The sequence below is a fragment of the Lissotriton vulgaris genome, chromosome 4_1 (assembly GCF_964263255.1).
Source record: "Lissotriton vulgaris chromosome 4_1, aLisVul1.2, whole genome shotgun sequence".
NCBI lineage: Eukaryota > Metazoa > Chordata > Amphibia > Caudata > Salamandridae > Lissotriton > Lissotriton vulgaris.
In genome coordinates this window covers 912,442,541-912,468,166 of record NC_141691.1, presented here as the reverse complement: position 1 = coordinate 912,468,166, position 25,626 = coordinate 912,442,541, and the positions used below count along the sequence as shown (strand labels likewise).

Sequence of the window (25,626 nt, the reverse complement as noted above, 5' to 3'; positions counted from 1 at the left end):
TTGGAGTCTCTAGTGAATAATCTTTTTACCTGCAAGGGCGCAACGGTATCAAGAATGGGCGTCATGGAGTTATTGTAGTGGTTTGTAAGGTCATTGACATCAGACATGTCCGCTGTAGGAGGCAAAACGTTATTGCTGAGGGATGTCAAGTCATTAAGGTCTATGTTATGAGTGATCCTTTTCCATTGTCTGGGTTTCTTAAGTTGCGATTTGTGTGTCCTCACTGATTCAGTGATGAAAAAGGTGATGCAGTGGTGATTTGTCCAGTCGCATGGGACAATAGACTCGAGTTGAATGGCGTTTGCTTTAGCTATGATTAGGTCCAGGGTCTCACCCAGGTTGTGCTTAGGGCTGTCACAGATTTGGTTCATGTTAAGGTCCACTAGAAAGGATTTTAGGCTGTTAACTGAGGAGTCATTAGGATCGTTCCAATGAAGGTTGCTTTTGCATTTTACATTTTCTAAGCGTGAAATACAGAAGACTGTGTAAAATACTGTTTATTTTGCAGGGTGCTGTTCCGTTTGATATTATGTATATAAGTAATAGCCTCAGTCTGATACTGTGAATTATTCACTAAGTGGCACTGGCAGCTTTTTATTGTTACCTTTATTAATGTCTTGTTCTATTCAATGTAGTTTATGATAAAACAGAGATTTCAAGATAATTATTAGTTACTTTAAGGTACAGTAAACTTGATCTGTTCGAACAGCTTGCTAAATAGAAGGACATACATTGCTGAGAATTATACAATGTAATCTCAAACATATTCAGCTGATTTATTTGCTTAAATCCTACTTTTTATGTTTTTGCTGAATAGTGATTAACATCAGAAATAGGGAGGACAATGTTGTTTATTCCTAATAGAGCAAAACATACTAATTAAATATGAGCAGTATACACCCCGGCAAGCTTTAGGTTGAATTGGGCATCCTATGAGCCTTAAACCACAAAGAGACATAAATCTTCTTAAATGTAAGTCAGTATCCTGATGTAGTTTTCATGACATTCCTAAGACGTTTATTTCCACTAGGTATTACTTATTTCCACCATGTATTACTATTACTCGATTTAATTTTCCAACTACCCAAAATATCAGAGTTGAAAGTTTTAGTCATAGATCTGATACATAAATCTTCTTATATAATCTTCAGAATTCTGATCATCAGCAGAGGCTTTATATGACTATTGATCTGTTCCTCTTACCAACTTCAGTATCCTGAAAATAAGTGGAGACAAATAGTATTTCTCCATGTCAAGGTGGTCCCAACACCACTCGATTTTCTTCTTGGTTACAATAAGATATGTCATTCAGTCTCTAATAATTAAGATATTTTATATTAATTTTAATCCACATTCATAATACCACTTGAACATGTTTCGATTCACTTGCAACTAAAACTATTGCACATTTTATTTTTGTGCTCATAAACTGTTAAATAGTTTCTAACAAGCACTTAATGGACGGCTTGTCAATTTTAATGGATTCGTAGGGTAGTCTGAGAGAATACACATTTCCTCAACAATGGAAGAAACAACTAGAAATGTTTTGTCAAGATCTAGACCACACCAATAAACAACGAGATCATATGTGTGTAGAATAATTTGAGAAATTCCATGAAGTAAATATCAGATAATACAACTTAACCACATGCGTGCGGGGGTTATTTTTGCGCTGTGCGGCTTTTTTCCAAAAGCCGCGTTAGATGACGAGCTCAGCTCGTCATCCGCACACGACCACCGTGGCTGATGACGAGCTGAGCTCGTCATCAGCAGCGAAGGGGTTAAAGAACAAAGAAATTAGGACTAACAGCATAGTCCTATGCATACTCCAGAAAGTGGGAATGGTTAGGGCTAAAGTGTCCATGTCAGGACACACGCCATTTGTTGTAGGACTGCCATATTGTCTGAAAACTTTCTCTACTAGAGGACAGATGCTAAAGTTCAACATTACCACAGGATGTGGATAGGCAGAAAATGATGATTTTATTAAAAACCTAGGGACAAATTGCATGCTTCCCTTCATTTATTACTGCAGACAGAAGCAAAACAATAAAATAATATTGCCATATAAAGAAACAAGGCATTCAAAAAAGGTACAAAGCAATACAACTTGCTAAATCTTCCTTCTTTCATTCCACAAATTATTAAGAGAATATTCTTATTTCAACAATGCAGATGCAGTGTAGATATGTTGTACTAGCCCTGAACAGTAGTTTCAAATACTCGCAGTCACCTTCTCTACATAAAGCTATTGATATTTTCTATGTTGCAACAAATCAAGAAAAAAACATCAAAGGAAATATATTAGCCTCTGTATCTTCAATAATATAATGAAATACCATCCACCCTGCTGTGGAAAATAGTATTTATATTTTAAGATAAGGAGTCAAATGTTATCAATTTTCAAAGCTTTTCTGCACTACTTTTCCATGTGAAAAGAAAAAGGTAATGGAATGAGTGTTCAAATTAATCTTGGACAATGGCGTCTCCGGGTTTTCTCAAGAGTATGTTCAATGAGATACTCCACCAAAAACATGACAGATATCTGCCATCTTACAGGTTCCATCTGCTGTAATGCACTTGTAATATAGAAGAAGGGCTATCCTCAATGTTTGTAATGAAGGATCCCTTCCGCTAAACTCTAATTGAGGCCCTCTGTCTCTGGTCTCTGTCTAGAATGGAACAGTGGGAGAAAAATGATGGCCTGGAATGAGACCCAGTGGCTGAGGACGAGTCTAGCAATTCTTTCATCACCTTATTGTTTTTGTATTAGAAGCCCTAAGTGCAGCTGGTATGCCCAGACCTCAGTACCATATTCACTGACCCATAGAACTGAAGCTATTCCTCACTAATGAGACCTAAGTAGGTTAAAACCGGTCAGGGGTTGCTTTTGTTCCAACATTAGGGTACCTGCTCTGTCAGTTTGGGCAGGGCTTTTCCTTTGTGTCTAGAATGGTACAATGGGTGGCTAAATAATGGTGATGATCTGTAAAGCAGGCCAGACAATTTGCAAGGGGCTTAGATTATTTCACCCATTCCTTCCATCATCCTATTGTTTTTTAAAAAGATGCGATAAGTGCGAGGGGTATACCCAGGTGTTGGCATGATGGTCACTGTACCATAAGACTCCAACGAATAGGACATGTTACAACACAAACATTTACAACACATGCCTTTACAACGTGGTTTTTACATCGCAACATCCATTACAATGCATGATTTTGCAACGCATGCCATCACAATCCATTTTTAGAAACTACATTTACAACTCATTCCATTACAGCGCACACCACTACAACGCATACTATTACAACGCATAATACTTTTAGGGCAACAGTAGGATGAGTTTTGGATAGTGTAGGGGTAAAAATTACTATTCCCCCTTCAGTGAGTGCAACAGTAGGGTAAGTTTTAGATAGTGTAGGGATAAAAATGACTATTCCCACTCAAGTTAATGCAATAGTAGGGTAAGTGTTGTATAGTGTATGGGTAATGCGTTGTAATGGCATGCGTTGAGGTGACATGCATTGTAATGGCATGCGTTGTAATGGCATGTGTTGTTATGACTGCATTGTAAATTTAGTGCATTGTAATGACTGTGTTGTAATGGTTGCTTCCCAACTCAAGCTATACTTGACTGATGATACCAACGTAGATCAAAACAGGCCTATGGTTGCTTGTGTTCCTATCTGGAGGAGATCTGGCCTGGAAGTTCTTTCTGAACTGTTCCTATCGGAGCAGAATCAAGACTGATGTGAATAAAGGGGGTGCCTGCCAAGAATGGCACATTGGGTGACAAATAAGGAGTTGGAATGTGGGCCAAAGAATTGCCAGCCGTCGGAAATTAATTCAAGCATTTTTTTCCATCACCTTGTTTTTGGGTAGCATATTCAACAGCACTCCCAGAAGGCTTCAAATAGGAACTCTTGAAAACTGAATCATGAGGCTGCTCATTTCAATATATTTTGCTGACGTCTACTCACCAAACATGCTTTAGAAGCCATTGCTCCCAAACTATATAGGCTCCAGAACCAAATACATCAATATAAATGTCCTCTTTCACTTCTTTCAACAATATGGCTAAAGCCTGACTTTGTTCTAAAAGAAATTAAAGAATACTTGAGAAAACTCAATCAAACTCTTTGTCCGCTTCCCCTACCACTTGAATTAATTCACCACAAACACCTTCTCATGGCTCAGAAGTGCCAGAATAAACATACTCCAAGATGTTGTCTTACCTCTAGTTGTCAAACTGAAACATACACATTTTGGTTCAAAACAAGATGTAAAATCAACTATCTTTACATTTGAAACTTTCCTACAAGGCATCATACACAGCAGGATAGCCAATTTCATAGACAATGCTTTCTCAGAACAATCCACATTAATCTTCAGTCTCAGAACATTAATAATGGACTGTAGCAAATTACACTTCAGCAGTGACAGACTCACTTCTTGCCACCTTCCGATGTAACTATTCTGCCTCAACAGCGAAGCCTTCAAAAAACTATGACCAACTAAATTTGCTAATGAATCTCAATTTACTATAAATACATGGTTCTTTCAGAACTAACTTTAGAAAAATGCTTTAAATGTGCTAACTCTACTGAAACCCTACCCTCACTCCATTCCAAACACCAAGAAAGTTTTTTTTCGTCATGTCATTCATTATGCTTTAGATGCACCTGGAGGGCAAGAACCTCTAATATGATCTGAAGCCCATGCTATACGTGTCAGTACCTAGCACACTCTAACAAAATTGTCCATGCTACTATATGCAGATGTCCCTTCAGAATCAAGTCAAGATACTCTCCCTGAGGGCCTATCGATCAGGTGGAGATCTCCGGAAACACTGGTAATAGACACTACTCTAATATTTCCATCATCATTGGATACCATGCGTGCAACCTCAATATCAATATAACCATCAACTTCCTGATCATTCAGACACACATTAGCGTTCATAGAATCATTGTGAACAGAAGAAAAATATACAGTCTCAACACTCACTCTGACTTTGGAACTGGTTGACAACTGAAGAAATGAGGAAGTTGCATATTCAGTCTGCATGCAAACAGATACTCCCAGATACACCGCACCTCACATTTCGTGAATCCTTAGAAACCATACCTTGAAAAGCTTTCAGTTACAGAATACTAGGACATTTTTTTAGATTCCAGGCTGCTGTCAAATCGCTTAATCGCAAAATATGTTGAGCCTACAAACTTTTCTCACTGTTCAGATAATAATGCAAAATAACGTAGTCTATCTTTGTCAGTCCCATCTAAAGTTTATTTTCCATTCTGATGGCATTTCTAACTGCCAACATATTGTCCATTTTCAAAGTTATACAATTAAAGACCTTCTCCTTTTCTAAACTCTTCAGTGAAAATGAACATGTCAGTAATTCAAAGCAATATATGTGCAGGAACCTCACTTTCTCCGACTACCTTCCCTCATGATTTCCAAATATTGTTAGCCATTCCAAGCCTCCATATTCTCCAACAAGGACACCAATTCCTCTCTGACCTTCTGATTTAACATTAGGTTCTGAGACTTGCTTTATACCTAACTGAAAATGAGTGTATGCCAGCTTCTGAAATGCCTGGTAATTCAATGTTCCTAAGAAAATCCTCTGAATAGAATACACTAGCAGCCCTGCCACATGTATTATACCCCTTAAAGACTCTGTCGTGGAATTCAAGACCTTTTAATGTTTTTGAGGATCTTTTTCATTTTTGCCCGCAGACATTTCAAAATACATTCTTCTATCTATATGTAAAAATGGCATGTGTGTGTGTTTTTTAAGAGGGAGTTGGGTTTTCGTTCCATGAAAGAACTCTCACTAGCCTCAGACAAGGCAACATTATCAAAAAGATCGGGTGCCTGGATGGCATTACACAACTACAAGACTTTAAAATTACAGAGTTATTGCCCAAGGGGCAAGTGTAAGAACTTTTGCGAGAAAAATGCCTGCCATTTATGTTGAGCTGACAAAGAGAGCATAATTAATGTGATATGCATCTGTCCGGCTCCTCTGCCAAATAGGAGAGAACTCCTAAGGGCTGTCTTCAACCAATGTGCTGTTAAGCATCCCAAGCTTGTTGTAATCTAATGGACAGAACTTAAAACTGATGCCATGCAAAGTTGCTGTTAAGGGTTTCGTATAAAATGAAGAATATATCACAATACATTTACTGCTCTGGGGGGACTGACTTGTGTCTGCAAATCTTGATCTTAAGTATTTTTATGATGATGTATCTTTGTGTATTCAATTATTTTAATTAATGATGCATATTTCATAAATCTAAATTGAGTATCGCAAGCTGTACTTCATTTCACCATGGCACAAGAGTCATGCACTTTACTGTCCTGGCAGACTACATCTCACCATATTAAGAGAGCTCCATAAGTCAGGCGGCGATTTCTATACTTTAGGAGGAAGCTCTTCAACAGCTCTTCAGAAGAGATTGTAAGTTTGCAGGGCAGCCAACATGTTTCACTCAGCCACTCAGCAAACATTTTTCTTCTTATAAAATAAAAATCCTAAAGAAGGAGTTTGTTTTTGAAAAACAATGCTGGTGACACTAACATGCTGGGAGTGTTTTTCTGAGAATGTTACGGTCATGTTATTTTTCTGTAAGGACTGGCAGGCTTTTCTTTGAGGTCCCAAAGTATAAATAAAAAAGTAACAATAAATAATATAATGCAATAACAAAAATATAAAACTAAATATTAAAATAAAATGAAATAATAAAATAACATGAAATACTAAAAGCAATACTAGATAATAAAACAAGAGGAACCTAAAACTGGTGGACAGTCTAAGGTACGTAAACCGATTCTCAAAGTATGTGGGGTCATCGGTGTAATGTTTTCACAGGGGGAGCCAAAGAGGACTTCTCCGGTGAAAACATGATGGTTCAACTGACTTTAAAAAGTATGTCATTTTGGTGTATTCTGTAAGTCAAACTGAAAATAATCATGAGTCTACTGCGAAGGTACCCCAAATCTTCCAGCAATTGATTTTTTCATTCCTGTCTGCTACTTTAGTTGTCCCCTCTTCTGGACCAGAAGCAACATGTAATTCAAATATATTATCAATCTTACACCCCTAGTCCGCAACATTACACACTGTACCACCTGGTCAAATTGCCTACAGGATCAGGTGTAAGGTTGGTCTAGTCATCAAATATAGGAAAGAAGATAGGAGAGATTGCACCCATTGTCCCTTCCACTGTCTCTATCCCTTACTTCTATTGACTGTATTTTTTCACTCTCATCTATAGCCTCTTCTCTAGAGATGTTTTAAGTGTATTGTCACCTTAAAATGATAGGACTATTGATAGAAAGGTCTGCCATCTAACATACACATAAAATGCATTTTAAAAAGGTGAAACTGAAAACACCAAGCAAAGGTCATCGATGTATAAGCATTTCCAATTTCACAAGCAATGATGATTTATTTTGCTGGACAAAAGTAACCTTTTAATACCACGACCATAAAATCTATACACCAGAGCATACTGTCCACTTACGCTGGTCTGTGGTCAGTACAAGGCAAGTGCCTATCATCTGATTTTTTTCCCGGCATGGATACAGGAGCTAAGCATGCATGCAATTTCTTAATGCTTCTGAAACTGAAAGGGTACGTTGTTACACGCACTTTGCAGCCAGTACCAAGAAAATGCATGACCCTTGAGAATCAGAGATTTTTATTAACAAAACATACATTGGAAAAGTTATAGTTACCTTATTACTTTCTTTTTTTGGCTTTGCTTTGGATGATTTATGGTGACGCTTCTTTACTTTTTTGTTCACTGGAAGCTGCCACTGGTTTCCTACAAAAGGGCACTGAGGGAAAGGCTGGAACAATGAAACTGGAAGGTGTGGCAACTGTAGGAAAACCAACAAAGGTAACGTGATTTCAACATCCGCATGATTTGTATGGTTTTAGAATGAGAAATATACTTTAAAATTGGACACAATTCCATGTGTTCCTATTAGAATGATTATTTATTTTGGATTAATCATGGGTGAGTAAACTAAGAGTGAATAATCTCAGGTTTCCATTTTATTACTGTGGTTTTGAAATTGAAAATTCCAAGGAAAATTTCAGTAATACTTTTTTTTAAAACTCTAAGGACTTATTCCTCTATTCCCTTCTTTCCCTTCACCTTACCTGTACATTTTTTACCAAAACCCTAGAAACCTAATTTTGACGTTCCTATTTCTTCAATTTACAGTGGAGACACTCTAACCGACCTCAGGGCAACATGTACAAAGCACTTTACATTCTCAAACGCTCCAATTCATTATCTTATATGTAACCATGGGCCATATATAGGTAATCTCTATCTATTCTTAAATACCGAATTTTACCGATTCGGTATTAAGAATAGGTAAATGGGATGTAGATAATTATTCGGTAAATTTTACTGAATCAGTAGCATTCCGTAATTAAGAATCGGTATTTACTGATTCGGTAATTCCCATTCATTCCTATGGAGGCCCATGGGAAGCCATTCACTATTACCGATTTGGTAAATTACCCAATCCTTAAATATGGCCCCTACATCTCAGATGCCTAATACCGGTCGGTAACTGCCGAAATTCGGTAATTTCGGCCATTACCGACCGGTATTGGGCTACCTACATCTGGCCTCAACATCTCAAAAGCCTTATACCGGTCGGTAACGGCCGAAATTCTGTAATTTCGGCCATTACCGACCGGTATTAGGCTACTTACCTCTGGCCCCAAGTTAATTAACCTTTAAAACTTCCCTGTGTCCTACTTGGATTTCTATTCAATGTTTTTGATGTAACAATTAAAGTATTCAAATATGTTTATATCCATTAGCAATTCAACTGAGAAAATACATCTTACCATAGGTCAAAATCATCCTGACACAGTCCTACCAAGTACCACGCATCTGGGGTTAGTGTAGTGTAAATTAATAATGTCCCCGCATTTCCTCAAGAATTGGGCATTATCACGCATAAGTGTGCATTTGGCAGTGCTGAGCCAATAAGTCCTGGTGTGCATAGTAATCTGTTGATCAGCTGCTTACAGAAGGGACACGTCAAAGTCTTTTGTTACCCATGTGATGAATCAAGACCGTTTGTCATTTAACTGCTGGCAGCCCCCCACTTTCTAGCAGTGAGGTACACGAATCCAGCCTCTGCTGCAAGGTTTACCTAGTGCTATATTTGTGACTCTCCAACGGCAACAAAGCACCGAGGGGGATTGAGACCTCGAACTGCCCCACTTCACCCACCTAGTTCCAACCGCAGGATGTGAGCACTAAATGACACCTGGATTCCAGAGTACGGAAGTCCCCAACCTGGGTGGCTGACATTAATTGCTATCCCATCTGGCGCTGGATATTTACCCCTTTCTGGCTCCTCCTTTCTGCAATAGCACAGTGAAAAGCCATAAATCACTGCCAGAAGTCACCCCAACCTTCGGCTAGGCACAGTGAGAACAGTGCTCATCGCTCTATAGCTGTAATAAGAATTAACATTTGCAATTGGCAGACCCTTTCGGAGGTACTTTAATGTTATGTCTCTATAAAAGCTGTGGCATGGGAAAACCATTGTCCCAGTATGCATTGGTGCTTTTTTCTTAGGACATTTAAAAGTAAATATTTATGTAGTGAAATTGTACCTTTGTATTAGTCTTTTTTAATTTCTATTTTGTTTCCATAGAAAATAGGTAAGCTTGTGGAGCCAAAACTATTTACTGGGGCTATCTAGTTTGTAAATGTGCAAAAGAGTTGAAGTTTAAAAGGGAGAGGTATCCTGATTAATTATAACAGTCCAGAGTTTGCATGTGCAGACAGTTTTGATTGTTTGACTTCCAATTTTCGCCAGAATTTCTTTAATAATATTTTTCAGAAACAAATGTGGACTTCTAAGCCAGTTATGACTTTTTAGCCAATATAAAGTCTCAAAAATGTTCAACGACATTGCAGCTGTTTTATGATAATTTTTTGTATATAATAAGAATCGAAATTTGCCTAGCTTAGTAACGGTAAGTTTCAATTCTATTAAGGACACGGAGGCGAGGATTATGCTTTTCCCTTCTTCGCTGTTTATTATAACCAAAAACATAGCAGCCAGAAAAGCATTAAAACGTTCAAAGTTATGTTATGTATATCCCAAACACCGGGATAAAGAATATTATATGCAGTAAACACATGGGAAAAACCACATATCCCAGCAGTCCATCAACATTAGTCCTTTTACAGTGTCTACAATCCTAAGGTAGGGCGCCCATCTCGTGTCCCCTTCCTCTTTCTTTGTGCGAGTCACGCCAAAGTCTCAACGGTCTTGCTTCAAACTCTCATTACCTAGTGACAAAACATCACAGCGTCAGCTATGTAAAAACCCACTAGGGCTCTCAAAGCAAAACTCCAGAAGATAACTATAGCAAAACAAACAATTTGACTGAACGAAAAAGAAAACTGCTTACTTACATTAATACTGATGGGATCTCTGGAGAAATTCTGGGTGGGATAATCCTCGCCTCCGTGTCCTTAATAGAATTGAAACTTACCGTTACTAAGCTAGGCAAATTTCGATTCTATGTCAGGACCGGAGGCTTCAGATTATGCTTGTTTAAAGCTTACTTACCACCAAACTCGCAATATCCACTACTGGCTTGAAATAAAACCTTTTGAAAGCGGAATCCGAGGACTAGTCTGCCGCACGCATCAAGTCTTCCAAACGTGTCCCCAAAGAAAAAGCTTTCGAGGCCATGGCCCCTCCAGCTGAATGTGCTCCAAATTGCCTAGTATCAATGCCTGCTTCCTGCAGCACCCACCGCACCCAACGGGCTGTGTGGCTTCCGCAAAGCAATAAGAAGCTGCAGCTAACCCGGGGGGCGAAATTCCACTGTGACGTCCTCATATGTCTTAAGGCACTGAACAACACAAAGCTCGGGAACGTCCACAAAAGCTGGATAAGAGATAGATCTTGTCGCGGACTTTGTTCGGCGACCCACGGTAAAGGTAACTCCATCCAGGGAAAACACCCTCGTAGATATATCTAAAGCACGCACATCAGAAACCCCACGACACGACACAAAACAAAGGAGCATAGCCAACTTGGCTGATAGTTCTGTCATAGAAAGGTACTTGTTGTGTTGCCAAGAAAGAAAAAGATTCAATACTACATTAACGTCCCACAGGACTGAGTATCTCGGCTAGGGGGGCAAAGAGAGCCTCACGCCCCTAAGGAGCCTGCAAATGAAGGGATGTTCTCTGACCGGAGCACCGTCCAACGGCTCATGTGCCGCAGAGATTGCTGAACGCATCGCGTTAATGTCCAGTAGGCCAAACCGCCTACAGCCAACTCCGCCTAAAAATTCAAGATGGGAACGACGCCTGAACCAGGGGATCCAGGACCCATCGAAGACACCAACGAACCCACCTTTACCAAGCTGATCGATGCCTCTTAGCCGTGCTACTTGCCCATGCCTTTGACAAAAAAGTCTCAGCCGACTCCGATAGTCCTGGGAGCGACCAGCGTCTCCGGAAAGCCGCCATGCCATGAGGCGGAGAAAGTCCTGTAGTAGGAGGTGGTGAGGCTCCCCGCTGGACTGAGAAGCAGATGAGAGAGCTGGGAGAGTAGGATTGGAGAATCCCAAGAAAGTTCCAGAAGAACTGGAAACCAAACTTGCGATCTCCACCAAGGCGTCACCATCACCACTTCTGCTAGGGGATCCGGCCTCCAACTGAAGAACCTCGGCAGATGGAAGTCCAAGTGGGATGCAAACAGGTCCACCGAAAAAGGACCCCACATGGCTTCCAACCATTGGAACACTTGCACCTCCAACTTCCAGAGACTTGAATCCCACAGATATCTTGAGTGCAAATCCGCCACTTGATTGGCCTGACCTGGCAGGTATTCCGCCGTCACCGAGACCTGATGAACCAGACAATAGTTCCAAAAATCCTTCACTAGTCTGCTAAAGCTCAGGACCGTGGACCGCCCAGATGGTTGACGTAACGAACCGCCGAGACGTTGTCCATCCTCAAAAGAATGCATGACTTCGCTGAATCCATGGTCCAGCACCGGACCGCAAAAGAGCCCGCCAGGAGCTCCAGGCAGTTGATATGGAGTTTTTGCTCCTCTAACGACCAAGCGCCGCCTGTGGAGAAATCTCCGCAGCGGGTGCCCCAGCCCAACCTGCCGGTGTCGGACTCTATTACTAAGTCTGTAACTGACCCGAAAATCGCCCGGCTGTTCCAAGCCTCCATATGGGAAAGCCACCAGGACATTTCCCCCTTCACCTCTTCCGACAGAGGGACCAGGAAACAACCTTTACAACGCAACCTTTACAACGCACTACCACTACAATGAAACTTTTACAACACAACATCCATTACAATGCATGCCATTACAACGCAACCATTACAACGCATGACACTATAATGCATACCACTAGAACGCATGTCATTACAACGCAGTCACTACAACGCATACCATTACAACGCATAGCATTACAACACATAGTACCCTTACACTATCCAACACTCACCCTACTGTTGCACCCCCTGGAGTTAGAATAGTAATTTTTACCCCTACACTATCCAACACTTACCCTACTTTTGCACCCCCTGGAGTTAGAATAGTAATTTTTACCCCTACACTATCCAAAACTTACCCTACTTTTGCACCCGCTAGAGTTAGAATAGTAATTTTTACCCCTACACTATCCAACACTTACCCTACTGTTGCACCCCCCTAGAGTTAGAATAGTAATTTTTACTCCTACACTATGCAATACTTACCCTACTTTTGCACCCCCTGGAGTTAGAATAGTAATTTTTACCCCCTACACTATCCAGCACTTACCCTACTTTTGCACCCCCTGGAGTTAGAATAGTAATTTTTACCCCTACACTATCCAACACTTACCCTACTTTTGCACCCCCTAGAGTTAGAATACTCATTTTTACCCCTACACTATCCAACACTTACCCTACTGTTGCACCCCCCTAGAGTTAGAATAGTAATTTTTACCCCTACACTATCCAATACTTACCTTACATGCAATGTAATGTTATGCATTGTAATGGTATGCGTTGTAAAGGTAGTATGCGTTAGCGCCGGGAAACCTTCGGGTAGCTGTTGCGCTATATAAAATTAAATTAATAATAATACTAATAATGCGTTGTAATGGAACACGTTGTAAAGGTAGTTTTTAAAAATTGGTTTTAATGGCATGCGTTGTAATGGAATGAGTTGTAATGGATGTTGAGTTGTAAAAAATGCGTTGTAAGTGTATGCGTTGTAAAAGTAACGTCATAGATCCGAGGGACCAGTTGATTGGAAGTCAAACCCTTCCTGAGATGATACGCCTTGAGGCGTTGAAGGGCTCTGTAATGAAGGGGCCCCGGAAAGATTGCCTGAATGGAGGACGAGAGGAGCCCGACCACCCTGGCAATCTGACGCAGGGAAGTGTGAGATTGGCTATCGTCTGCCTCAGCTTGTGTCTGATTTTGGCCATCTTCCGCATTGGAAGACTCAGAGAAGCCTGCAAAGAATCCACGACGAAGACCAGAAACACCATCCTTTGGGAAGGAGAGAAGACGGACTTGTCCTCGTTGATAATGAAGCCCAGACCCTGCAACAGGGAAATCATCTGGTTGAGCTGACGTATCAACTTGTCGGAACACTGGGCCATCAAAAGGATGTCCTCTAGGTAGATGATCATCCGAATGCCCTGGCTCCGAAGGACCTCCACAGCTGGGTGCAACAGCTTGGTGAAACACCAAGGGGCTGAGGAAAGCCCGAATGGAAGGGCTGTGAACTCGAAGACCTGGCCTTGCCAGAGAAACTGAAGGAACCGACGGTGCGGAGTGTGTATAGGCACCACCAGGTACGCATCCTTGAGGTCTAAGCGTACCATCCAGTCATTTGGCAGCAGCACGTCCCTCAGAAGATGGATTCCTTCCATCTTGAAATGGTTGTAAACCAACCAGCTGTTGAATTCCTAGAGGATGATCACAGGTCTCCTGCCCCGTCCATTTTTTCCACCAGGAAAATGTTGCTGAGGAAGCCGCAGGGGTACCGCGTTGATCGACAAATGGCCCCTTTACAGAGCAGTGCCAAGACCTCTTCGTCGATCAACCACGTATGTTCCCGGGAAAAAAGTATAGGGCCTGAGCCGTTAGTTGGCAGGGACAATCGTAAAATTCTGTACGGAACCCACACACGGTTTGAAGAACCCACAAGTCCCCCGTAATTTTCACCCAAGCCTCCGAAAAACGCGCTAGCCGTCCCCCGATTAGAACCTGGTCTTCAGGGATTACACTCACCATGGGAATTGTTGCCTCCTGCGTCGTTTCTGAAGCCGCCGCGCCCTCAGAAACGTTAGCCTCTGGTCAGATAAAAGTTGCTGTAGTTGGCCGTTGAATTGTACTGGCCTCTGCCAGAGCCTTGCCCTTTATTGGGTTGGTTCTGACCGCCACGGCCAATCGTGAAGCCTCTACCACGACCGGTCCCCCTGGAGAAACGCTGCTGGAACACCCTTTCAATGCTGGACTGGGCCTTGTCCAGGGGGGTAAAGGTGGAAACAAACTTCCCGAGTTATATGATGAACGGGCCACCAAACAGGCCGCGCTGAGCCACCGCTCCTGCCTCCGAAGAGGCAAAGTCCCCCTACTTGGGGTCCAGCTTAATGAGCAAGGAACGCTGACATTCTGTTGAGAGGGCGCAGTTGGCGTTCCCCAAAATTATGACCGCCCTCTGCGCCCAATTGGACAGAACGTCCAGGGAATATGGTGGAGCCTGATACCTTGGCCTCCCCCGCCATATCCAACATTTTTGTAAGCGGGCCTATTGTGTCCAGTAGCTTATCTTGACACGACCGCCAAGAGCGGTCAATCCACTTACCAGGATCCTTGACGAACTTCGCAATAAAAGTGGCCATTTTCCCATCTAGTTCTGGGGTCATGGCCACTTTTCCCTCCAGGGTAGGCCGTGGGCATTCTCCCCTCAGACAACTCTGTGCCTCTTTCTCCAAAGGCTTGCGGAGGCGTCCCGCCACAAACTTCGCAACCTTGTGCCCCGGCGGACAGCTGGTGGATGATTTTGTCCGGGTCAAGCATACCTGAAGCATCCTGGGGCAACTCTGGTGCGGAGCCCGACGGACGCCAAAACCGCACAGAGTCCCTACCGTCATCTGTGTCCACAGGGGAGAACCCTCCCGGGGAGGAAGAGGCTGTCCCAGACTGTACTGAAGATCCCGGGGCCAGGACCGGCGCTGGGGCAGGCTCGGTCACCTTGGCCAAGAAAGCGTCCCTTAGGCGCTCGAAGGCATCCTTGTCTACACCCCGCGCCCCCCCTGAGCCCCCGTCCCAACAAACCTTCTTAGGCGGGGGCTGATTCCCTTCCAAGGGGGTTGGGCTAACAGCAGGGGACCCCAATGGAGTTGGGCTAACTTTGCGCACTCTTCCACTATGCGGGCCAAGAGTCTGTCCTCCATAGGCCCCACTATATCCTGAACACATCTGTAGATGGACTGATCTACAGCCGCGTAGAACTCCTCATCCCCTAAATATTGGTGGGACTCTTCCTCCTTCACAAAATACTCCTCCGCCATAATAATTCACCCTACTAAAGGCTACAGAAGGGAAGAGGGACCAGAGGTATGGGCTAACCGTAGGTTAGCAACGATTTTTAATGCTGGAATTACCAGGCCACAATCATCAAGGAAGCACCTGCCTCAAGCGCGCTGACCCTCTCTAAAAGACAGGGTCCATGCCGCCTCCCCGTGCACTTGGCAAAAGGTCAAAACAGGGTGGCACTGATAAACCCGGTAAACTCCGCTAAAGGTGCTTTATTTACTGCCCTCCGGCGTCAGTGCGGTAAATCCGCTAATACAGGACCCCATCGGGCGTGAAATTGTGGGGGAAATACAACCCTAAACAGGGCGTTCAGAGAAGGCGGCAGGCAAGGCTCCGGCGCGGCTCCCCTCCTCAGCGCGGCTGCCGTTCCCGGGGAGAAACGGCCCTGAGGAAAACGAGACGCGACGGCGCCCTCTAGTGGTTCTTGACAACACTGCGGCAGACACACGGGGACAGTCGCGTGAGGAGCGAAGCGTCCCCGCGACAATCGAGGGCTCTGAAAGGAAAAAAGGTGAATGTTTCAGCTGTAAACACCTTACAAGAGCCCCCAATACAAACGCAAAACCTATATGAAAAAATCCTTAACCACCCCCACAATGACAAGCAAACATGGGAGCATCAAGAAAAGGCACTTAACTGGCTGCGAAGCAGAGAAGAAAGAGGAAGGGGACACAAGATGGACGCCCTACCTTAGGATTGTGGACACTGTAAAAGGACTAATGTTGATGGACTGCTGGGATATGTGGTTTTTCCCATGTGTTTACTGCATATAATAATCTTTATCCTGGTGTTTGGGATATACATAACATAATTTTGTACGTTTTAATGCTTTTCTGGCTGCTATGTTTTTGGTTATAATAAACAGCGAAGAAGGGAAAAACATAATCTGAAGCCTCCGGTCCTGATATAGAATTGGAATTGGTTGCCAACTAAATGACTTTGTCAATGCTTGTTTTGGATTGTCATGGCTTTTGTAAAACTTTATTGTTGAGGGAGCAACCGTGACGCCGCGAATATTATTAAAACATTAGCAAAAGTATATGTTGGGTCCGAAAAAATACACATGCAAATTTTCACTGGGCTGTGCTCCTTGTGAAAGAGCAGAGTGCCATAAGCAGTGAGGTTAGCTAGTTGCTGAAATGTGCTGACCCATTACCCAATGGTGTATGCTGTAGTGGTTGGAAAAAATATGTGAATGATATAAAAGTAGACCAACCGATGAAGAGGACTGGCTAAAAGCCTATTAAAGTGAGTATATTATCTAAGTAGTTTTATTAAAATTAAATGGTCATGGCTAGTGCCAGAACCAAAATTGCTGATATTTCTACTTTGTTTTGCTAGTAGTAAGGTTTTACTCAAAGTGGAACACTTAAGGCCTCATTTAAAATGAACTGGCATAGGGCAGCACTGCAAGTCCTTTTCAAAAGGGCAGGAATGCACTGTTTTTACAAGATATGGTGCATTCCTGTCCTCTTAACTGGCACACACTTTGGTGCCTAGCGACAACGCAGGCACCCTTGCACCATGATGCAAGGGTGTCTGTGTTGCTGGCAGGATTATCCATGGAGGCTTTTTTACTCTTTCTATGTGTGCTGTAGAATGTAGTACTCATAAAAAGAGGAAAAAACTAGTAGAAATAAATATATTTCTCCTTCTTTAAGCCTTCCTTGGTGAGGAGTACAGTTTTGAAGCATTCCCAGGTTTAGAGATCCTTGTAAATCTGGAAATGTGTCAAAACCTATAGGTGTTGTGTGGGAAAACCCACTGCAATGTCCATGGAATGCCCTGACTTGCCCTGCATTGCCTTACACTACAAAAGAGTGGCTTTGTGTGGTCACATAGATATAGATCTGCACTTGGCGCAGCCGGAGCATCTCAAAAAGTGATAAGGTGCTTGTAAATAAGCCCCATAGTGCTTTAAAATGTCACACATAGGCATACTAAAAACTTGTAAAAGTCACACATCGACAAACTAGAATTTTGGCGGCTATGCTGATGTCAGTACTAAGTGGATTTTAGTTTTATTCAACCAAAGCTTTCCACTTCTCATCAATATTCCCTAATCGATAAACAAGGTTATCCACTGGGGAGGGAAAGAGAGAGGCAGTGTAGGATATGGCCTCCCCCTTCAACTAAACATTAAATACAAGGCACCCTACAACGTATGTTGCCTGAGATTGGCAACCCTATAATTTCCCTCAATATTGTAAACGTTTAGTTTTTTTATAAATGAGGAATGCTTGACCCTGTAAGGAACCTGTAATAGCTTGTTATATTATGGATAAGTGTCTAACAAGAAAAGCAGTTTCACTTTCCTTACAGGGTCAGGCATTCCTAATTTATAAAAAAAAACATTTACCATTTAGGAAAATGATAGGGTAAAGGGGAGGTTGGATCCTATACCTCTCCTCTCTCCCAAGCCCTTTGTTTATCAACTACGGAATATTGAAGAGAAGTTGGAGAGCAGCGTATAGCTGTGGGTGATGCATGGCCTGTCAACTGCCTTCTTGATGAAGAAAAATATTGGCAGTTTGCAACTGTGAACAATTTACAAGCCTAAGAACTTTAAAAAAAGTAAATGTATCCAATTCTATTAGACCGTGGCAGAACAAACAAGTGTGGTCTTTAGGGATGACGTGTCCTTGATCTTATCAACAGAACCAATCATTAATAAGACTAACTTTTGAAATTTGGGTTCCACCCATTCAGTATGACTGGGTTTCTATGCTTTTTGAATTACCCAGTTTTGGACTTTTACTTTGGATGAGTCTCACTACAGAGATCTGGGCCTAAATCCATCGTTTTTTTGCACTCCACACCACCCCAGTTCAGACATGGCCATATGCAAATCAGTCTGATCCTGTGCCTCATGGGAACAGTCCAGCCCGAACTGCCAAGCCATGCCTTCCCCGGACCGGAAACAAGCTTCCGAAGACTGGTTTCTGGCATTTCAGCCATCTTCAGCCCAGCCTGCTTGAATCCAGTGGTGTGGAGAGCATGGGACTCACGTCTGAGCATACCCATCCCACTTTAGGGATGACGTGTCCTTGATCTTATCAACAGAACCAATCATTAATAAGACTAACTTTTGAAATTTGGGTTCCACCAATTCAGTATGCCTGGGTTTCTATGCTTTTTGAATTACCCAGTTTTGGACTTTTACTTTGGATGAGTCTCACTACTGGTGTCCCACCCACAGTAATGCAAAAACAACAGTTTATGGACAGAATGCAGAACAATGTCATACATTCACCCCAGTACAGAAATCTGGGCCTAAATCCATCGTTTTTTTGCACTCAACGCCACCCCAGTTCAGACATGGCCATATGCAAATCAGTCTGACCCTGTGCCTCATGAGAACAGTCCAGCCGGAACTGCCTAGAATGCCTTCCCTGGACCGGAAACAAGCTTCCGAGGACCGGTTTCTGGCATTTCAACCGTCTTCAGCCCGGCTTGCTTGAATCCAGTGGTGTGATACCATGGGACTCACGTCTGAGCATACCCATCCCACTCGGGGAGACAATCAAATGCAAAAACCACAGTTGATGGACAGAATGCAGAACAATGTCATAGATTCACCTCAGTACAGAGATCTGGGCCTAAATCAATCGTATTTTTGCACTCCACACCACCCCAGTTCAGACATGGCCATATGCAAATCAGTCTGACCCTGTGCCTCATGGGAACAGTCCAGCCCAAACTGCCAAGCAATGCCTTCCCTGGACCGGAAACAATCTTCCGAGGACCGGTTTCTGGCATTTCAGCAGTCTTCAGCCCAGCCTGCTTGAATCCAGTGGTGTGGAGAGCATGGTACTCAGGCCTGAGCATACCCATCCCACTCGGGGTGACAAATGCAAAAACCACAGTTGATGGACAGGATGCAGAACAATGTCATACATTCACCCCAGTACAGAGATCCGGCCCTAAATCCATCGTTTTTTTGCACTCCACACCACCCCAGTTCGGACATGGCATATCCAAATCGGTCTGACCCTGTGCCTCATGGGAACAGTCCAGCCCGAACTGCCAAGTCATGCCTTCCCTGGACCGGAAACAAGCTTCCGAGGACCAGTTTCTGGCATTTCAGCCGTCTTCATCCCGGCTTGCTTGAATCCAGTGGTGTGGAGAGCATGGGACTCACGTCTGAGCATACCCATACCACTCGGGGTGACAAATGAAAAACCACAGTTGATGGACAGAATGCAGAACAATGTCATACATTCACCCCAGTACAGAGATCTGGACCTAAATCCATCGTTTCTTTGCACTCCACAACACCCCAGTTCAGACATGGCCATATGCAAATCAGTCTGACCCTGTGCCTCATGGGAACAGTCCAGCCCGAACTGCCAAGCCATGCCTTCCCTGGACCGGAAACAAGCTTCCGAGGACCGGTTTCTGGCATTTCAGCAGTCTTCAGCCCAGCCTGCTTGAATCCAGTGGTGTGGAGAGCATGGTACTCACGCCTGAGCATACCCATCCCACTCGGGGTGACAAATGCAAAAACCACAGTTGATGGACAGAATGCAGAACAATGTCATACATTCACCCCAGTACAGAGATCTGGCCCTAAATCCATCGTTTTTTTGCACTCCACACCACCCCAGTTTGGGCATGGCCATATCCAAATCGGTCTGACCCTGTGCCTCATGGGAACAGTCCAGCCCGAACTTCCAAGCCATGCCTTCCCTGGACCGGAAACAAGCTTCCGAAGACTGGTTTCTGGCATTTCAGCCATCTTCAGCCCAGCCTGCTTGAATCCAGTGGTGTGGAGAGCATGGGACTCACGTCTGAGCATACCCATCCCACTTTAGGGATGACGTGTCCTTGATCTTATCAACAGAACCAATCATTAATAAGACTAACTTTTGAAATTTGGGTTCCACCCATTCAGTATGCCTGGGTTTCTATGCTTTTTGAATTACCCAGTTTTGGACTTTTACTTTGGATGAGTCTCACTACTGGTGTCCCACCCACAGTAATGCAAAAACAACAGTTGATGGACAGAATGCAGAACAATGTCATACATTCACCCCAGTACAGAGATCTGGGCCTAAATCCATCGTTTTTTTTAACTCAACGCCACCCCAGTTCAGACATGGCCATATGCAAATCAGTCTGACCCTGTGCCTCATGAGAACAGTCCAGCCGGAACTACCTAGAATGCCTTCCCTGGACCGGAAACAAGCTTCCGAGGACCGGTTTCTGGCATTTCAACCGTCTTCAGCCCGGCTTGCTTGAATCCAGTGGTGTGATAGCATGGGACTCACGTCTGAGCATACCCATCCCACTCAGGGTGACAATCAAATGCAAAAACCACAGTTGATGGACAGAATGCAGAACAATGTCATACATTCACCCCAGTACAGAGATCTGGACCTAAATCCATTGTTTCTTTGCACTCCACAACACCCCAGTTCAGACATGGCCATATGCAAATCAGTCTGACCCTGTGCCTCATGGGAACAGTCCAGCCCGAACTGCCAAGCCATGCCTTCCCTGGACCGGAAACAAGCTTCCGAGGACCGGTTTCTGGCATTTCAGCAGTCTTCAGCCCAGCCTGCTTGAATCCAGTGGTGTGGAGAGCATGGTACTCACGCCTGAGCATACCCATCCCACTCAGGGTGACAAATGCAAAAACCACAGTTGATGGACAGAATGCAGAACAATGTCATACATTCACCCCAGTACAGAGATCTGGCCCTAAATCCATCGTTTTTTTGCACTCCACACCACCCCAGTTCGGACATGGCCATATCCAAATCGGTCTGACCCTGTGCCTCATGGGAACAGTCCAGCCCGAACTGCCAAGTCATGCCTTCCCTGGACCGGAAACAAGCTTCCGAGGACCGGTTTCTGGCATTTCAGCCATCTTCAGCCCGGCTTGCTTAAATCCAGTGGTGTGGAGAGCATGGGACTCACGTCTGAGCATACCCATCCCACTTGGGGTGACAAATGCAAAAACTACAGTTGATGGACAGAATGCAGAACAATGTCATACATTCACCCCAGTACAGAGATCTGGGCCTAAAGCCATTGTTTTTTTGCACTCCACACCACCCCAGTTCAGACATGGCCATAGGCAAATCAGTCTGACCCTGTGCCTCATGGGAACAGTCCAGCCCGAACTTCCAAGCCATGCCTTCCCTGGACCGGAAACAAGCTTCGAGGACCGGTTTCTGGCATTTCAGCCATCTTCTGCCTGGTTTGCTTGAATCCAGTGGTGTGGAGAGCATGGGACTCACGTCTGAGCATACCCATCCCACTCGGGGTGACAAATGCAAAAACCACAGTTGATGGACAGAATGCAGAACTATGTCATACATTCATCCCCGTACAGAGATCTGGGCCTAAATCCATCGTTTTTTTGCACTCCACACCACCCCAGTTCAGACATGGCCATATGCAAATCAGTCTGATCCTGTGCCTCATGGGAACAGTCCAGCCAGAACTGCCAAGCCATGCCTTCCCCGGACCGGAAACAAGCTTCCGAAACTGGTTTCTGGCATTTCAGCCATCTTCAGCCCAGCCTGCTTGAATCCAGTGGTGTGGAGAGCATGGGACTCACGTCTGAGCATACCCATCCCACTCGGGGTGACAAATGCAAAAACCACAGTTGATGGACAGAATGCAGAACAATGTCATAAAATAACCCCAGTACAGACATCTGGGCCTAAATCCATCATTTTTTTGCATTCCACACCACCCCAGTTCAGACATGGCCCTATGCAAATCAGTCTGACCCTGTGCCTCATGGGAACAGTCCAGCCCGAACTGCCAAGCTATGCCTTCCCTGGACCAGAAACAAGCTTCTGAGGACCGGTTTCTGGCATTTCAGCCGTCTTCAGCCCGGCTTGCTTGAATCCAGTGGTGTGGAGAGCATGGGACTCACGTCTGAGCAAACCATCCCACTCGGGGTGACAAATGCAAAAACCACAGTTGATGGACAGAATGCAGAACAATGTCATACAATCACCACCCCAGTACAGAGATCTGGGCCAAAATCCATCATTTTTTTGCACTCCACACTGTGAGAAGTTGGCCCAATATGCAGCGTTCGCTATTCTAGCGACCGCTATGTATCGTTCCAAACGACCCTTATGATGATTGGTTGTAAGTCAACCTATAGACCAGCTATCCTAGTAGCGTGGATACGAGCAGTCTAAGGCTAAAGACTCGAGAGGGCGTGTTAAGCCAGCTGTTTACCACACATGTATCCCTTGAACACCCAGTGAAAGGACACCACACAAGTGTTATGAAAATAAACGGTATATTTATTTAAGAATCACAACAGCCCTGTACTCTTTATGAGGACAGGGTACTAAGCACAAACCAAATCTCTTAGGAAAATACTTCAAGTGCACAATTAAAACAAGTGTCCGAAGACACGGGAAGTTTAGTCGTCTCGGGTGGACCCGATAAGGCAAGTCGGAAGCGAGGGACTCAGGACCCTAGAGTAAGGAGGCTATGCAGGCACCGAAATGCCGAAGTTACCTAGCCACGAGGGCTGCGGCTGCACAAGTCTTACAGGCGTCGGGGGTCTTCGCTGACGAGCCAGGAGCCGGAAGAAAAGGAGTTGCTGGCCGGCGACCAGTGATGAATAGTTCGTAGAGATCCAAGCCTGGATCAGAGATCGATGATACCTGAAAGCAGAGGGGACCAAGTTCGTACTACTAGCCAGTAGTCAGAGGGTACCAGGAGGGCACCGGTTGGCCGTCACCTCGACCAGGTGAGTGGGCGACGCTAGGCTCTGCAGTCTCACGGACCAGGAGGCGTTGTCGGCGACCAGGATGGAGGTGCGAGCTGTCCCACGAAGGATGATGCTGTCGGCGTCGCTGGGCCCAGGATTGGGGCAACAAGCCTTGGCAGATCTCAGGGCCACGTGGTAGGCCTAAGATGGCGTCTTGAATGGACCAGGAGGGTCCGGGGTGCTCCTCTCGGAAAAGGGAGCAAGGGCCGATCTGGAGCAACCAGACCAGCAGAGTTGTTTGTCGGTCGTCGTCAAGGAAGGGCACAAGCCAGCGGCTAGTGACCGGACAACGTGCTGAGCAGCGAGCAGAAGGGCCCCACGCAGATCGTGGAGATGCTGGGAGACTGCACTTCGGTGCTGGAGCGGCTCAGGGTCGGGGCTTCTCGGACCCCAGAGCACTCACCAGAGAATTGCTTCGATGGTTGTGCTGGTTAAGAGCGTGCAGGTTCTGATGATGGCCGGTCCCTCGAGGTCTCGTCGCACCCACAGATCACAGCTGAGCTGATGACGTGGGTAGAGGTCAGAGGTGCCAGGGAAGCCGGTTCTCGTCGAGCTGGGCCGTCGGATTCCTTGAGGAAGGACTTACAGCAAACCGCAGAGTTCTTAGATGGTGCCCGCTGATGCAGGGTGACTACTCCTTAGTCACAAGGGAGAAATCTTGAGAAGAGTCTCGAATGTCCTTTCGTAGAAAGTAGTTCTTGATTCAAAGATGATCTAATTTGGAAGGGTCCCCGCTCCGGCCTTTATTCTAAAGAAAGGGGTGGGTACATGACTAGGTCCTGCCCTAAGGGTGGGACCAGGAAGGGGGGTAGTTACACCCCTCTCCCCTGCCGGACTTTCCCCAGGCCAGGGCTGGTGCCCCTGGAACTGGTTCTAACCGGCAGATGCGTAGCGAGCACCGGGGTGCCACTCCACAGTCACCTTCTCGCAAAAGCCCTACCTACCCAGAATACACAAACCCTGTCTGGGACGGTGCGAACACCGCCCTCGACAGGAAACCCTTTGTCCAAGCTCTTCTCGCTGGAAGGACTCCCAGCAGCAGGAGGTCAGACTCGTGTCTGTGGTGGCAGCATCCATTTTGTGGAGCTGAGGCTTTAGTTAACTTTAACCGGGGTTCACAGTTACGTACATGTCGTGTCCCTCTAGAAGGGCGGAATGCTAACCTCGTCGCCAGAATTGGTGAGGGGGCAGCATCCCGATTTGTATGACACCTTACTCGACATGCCTTGATGACGCGACACCGAAGTTACCGATGTGGTACGCGTTATCATGGAACAGCCATTGGGTCTTGATTCCGCAAGCTGCAACCGGGCTCGGCTCGGGCCAGAACCTAGTTCACACGAGCCCACGCACTCTGCCTTCAGGATTGTCAAGGCTTGCCATAGGAGTGACTGATAGGAACTCGGGTGTCCATTGTATGGTTAGATATAGAGCTACTATACCTAAAGCAAAGGGTGATTACACGACTTTGCCCCAGCTGTCATGCAGCCAGTTGTGTCAAATTTAGGAGGCCAGCCAGGGGTGGCATAATACATGCTGCAGCCCCTGGCGGCCCTGGGTACACCTATGCCCTGCGTTACGGGGTCTGATAAGGTGGCCCAGTACCAATTGGTAAATGCACCTAGGGTACATTTCGTAATTTAGAAAGAGAACAGCCAGGCTGTGGGTCTGATTGGCAGGCCCACAGCCAGAGAAAGTTGTAAACCAGTGAAACAAAAGCAAAAAATCTGGGTGATCATAGGATTGCAGACCCTACTCTCCTACATGACCCCCCCCCAAATGTCGGAACAATAAGCTAACCTTGACCAGGTGAGTCTTCTTGTTCTAAGTGGAAATATCTGGAGAGCCCATCGGCATTGCCATGATCAGTACCAGGTCTATGTTCCACTGTAAAGTCCATCCCCTGTAGGGAAATGGACCACCTAAGCAGTTTGGGGTTTTCACCCTTCATCTGATTTAGCCATAAGAGGGGCTTATGGTCGGTCTGAATCTTGAAGTGAGTGCCAAACAAGTATGGCCTCAGCTTCTTCAGGGCCCAAACCACAGCAAAGGCCTCCCTCTCAATAGCTGACCAATTCTTCTCTCTAGGGGTCAGCCTTCTGCTTATAAAAGCAATGGGCTGGTCTTGACCATCAAAATTCAGTTGAGAAAGAACAGCTCCCACACCCAACTCAGAAGCATCTGTTTGGACAATGAATGGTTTGGAGTAGTCCGGACTCTTAAGGATAGGCGCCGTGC

The 25,626-nt window shown here is 44.9% G+C and overlaps 1 protein-coding gene across 1 annotated transcript in view; it reads right to left on the bottom strand.

The window, feature by feature from the left end:
* Positions 1-25,626, bottom strand: part of LOC147722710 (uncharacterized) — an 819,082-nt gene that overhangs the window by 127,213 nt on the left and 666,243 nt on the right. Inside the window, exon 6 of the mRNA XM_086967362.1 lies at positions 7,753-7,896. Within this exon, the coding sequence (XP_086823488.1) occupies positions 7,753-7,896 (144 nt within the window). The remainder of the gene's footprint in view (positions 1-7,752; positions 7,897-25,626) is intronic.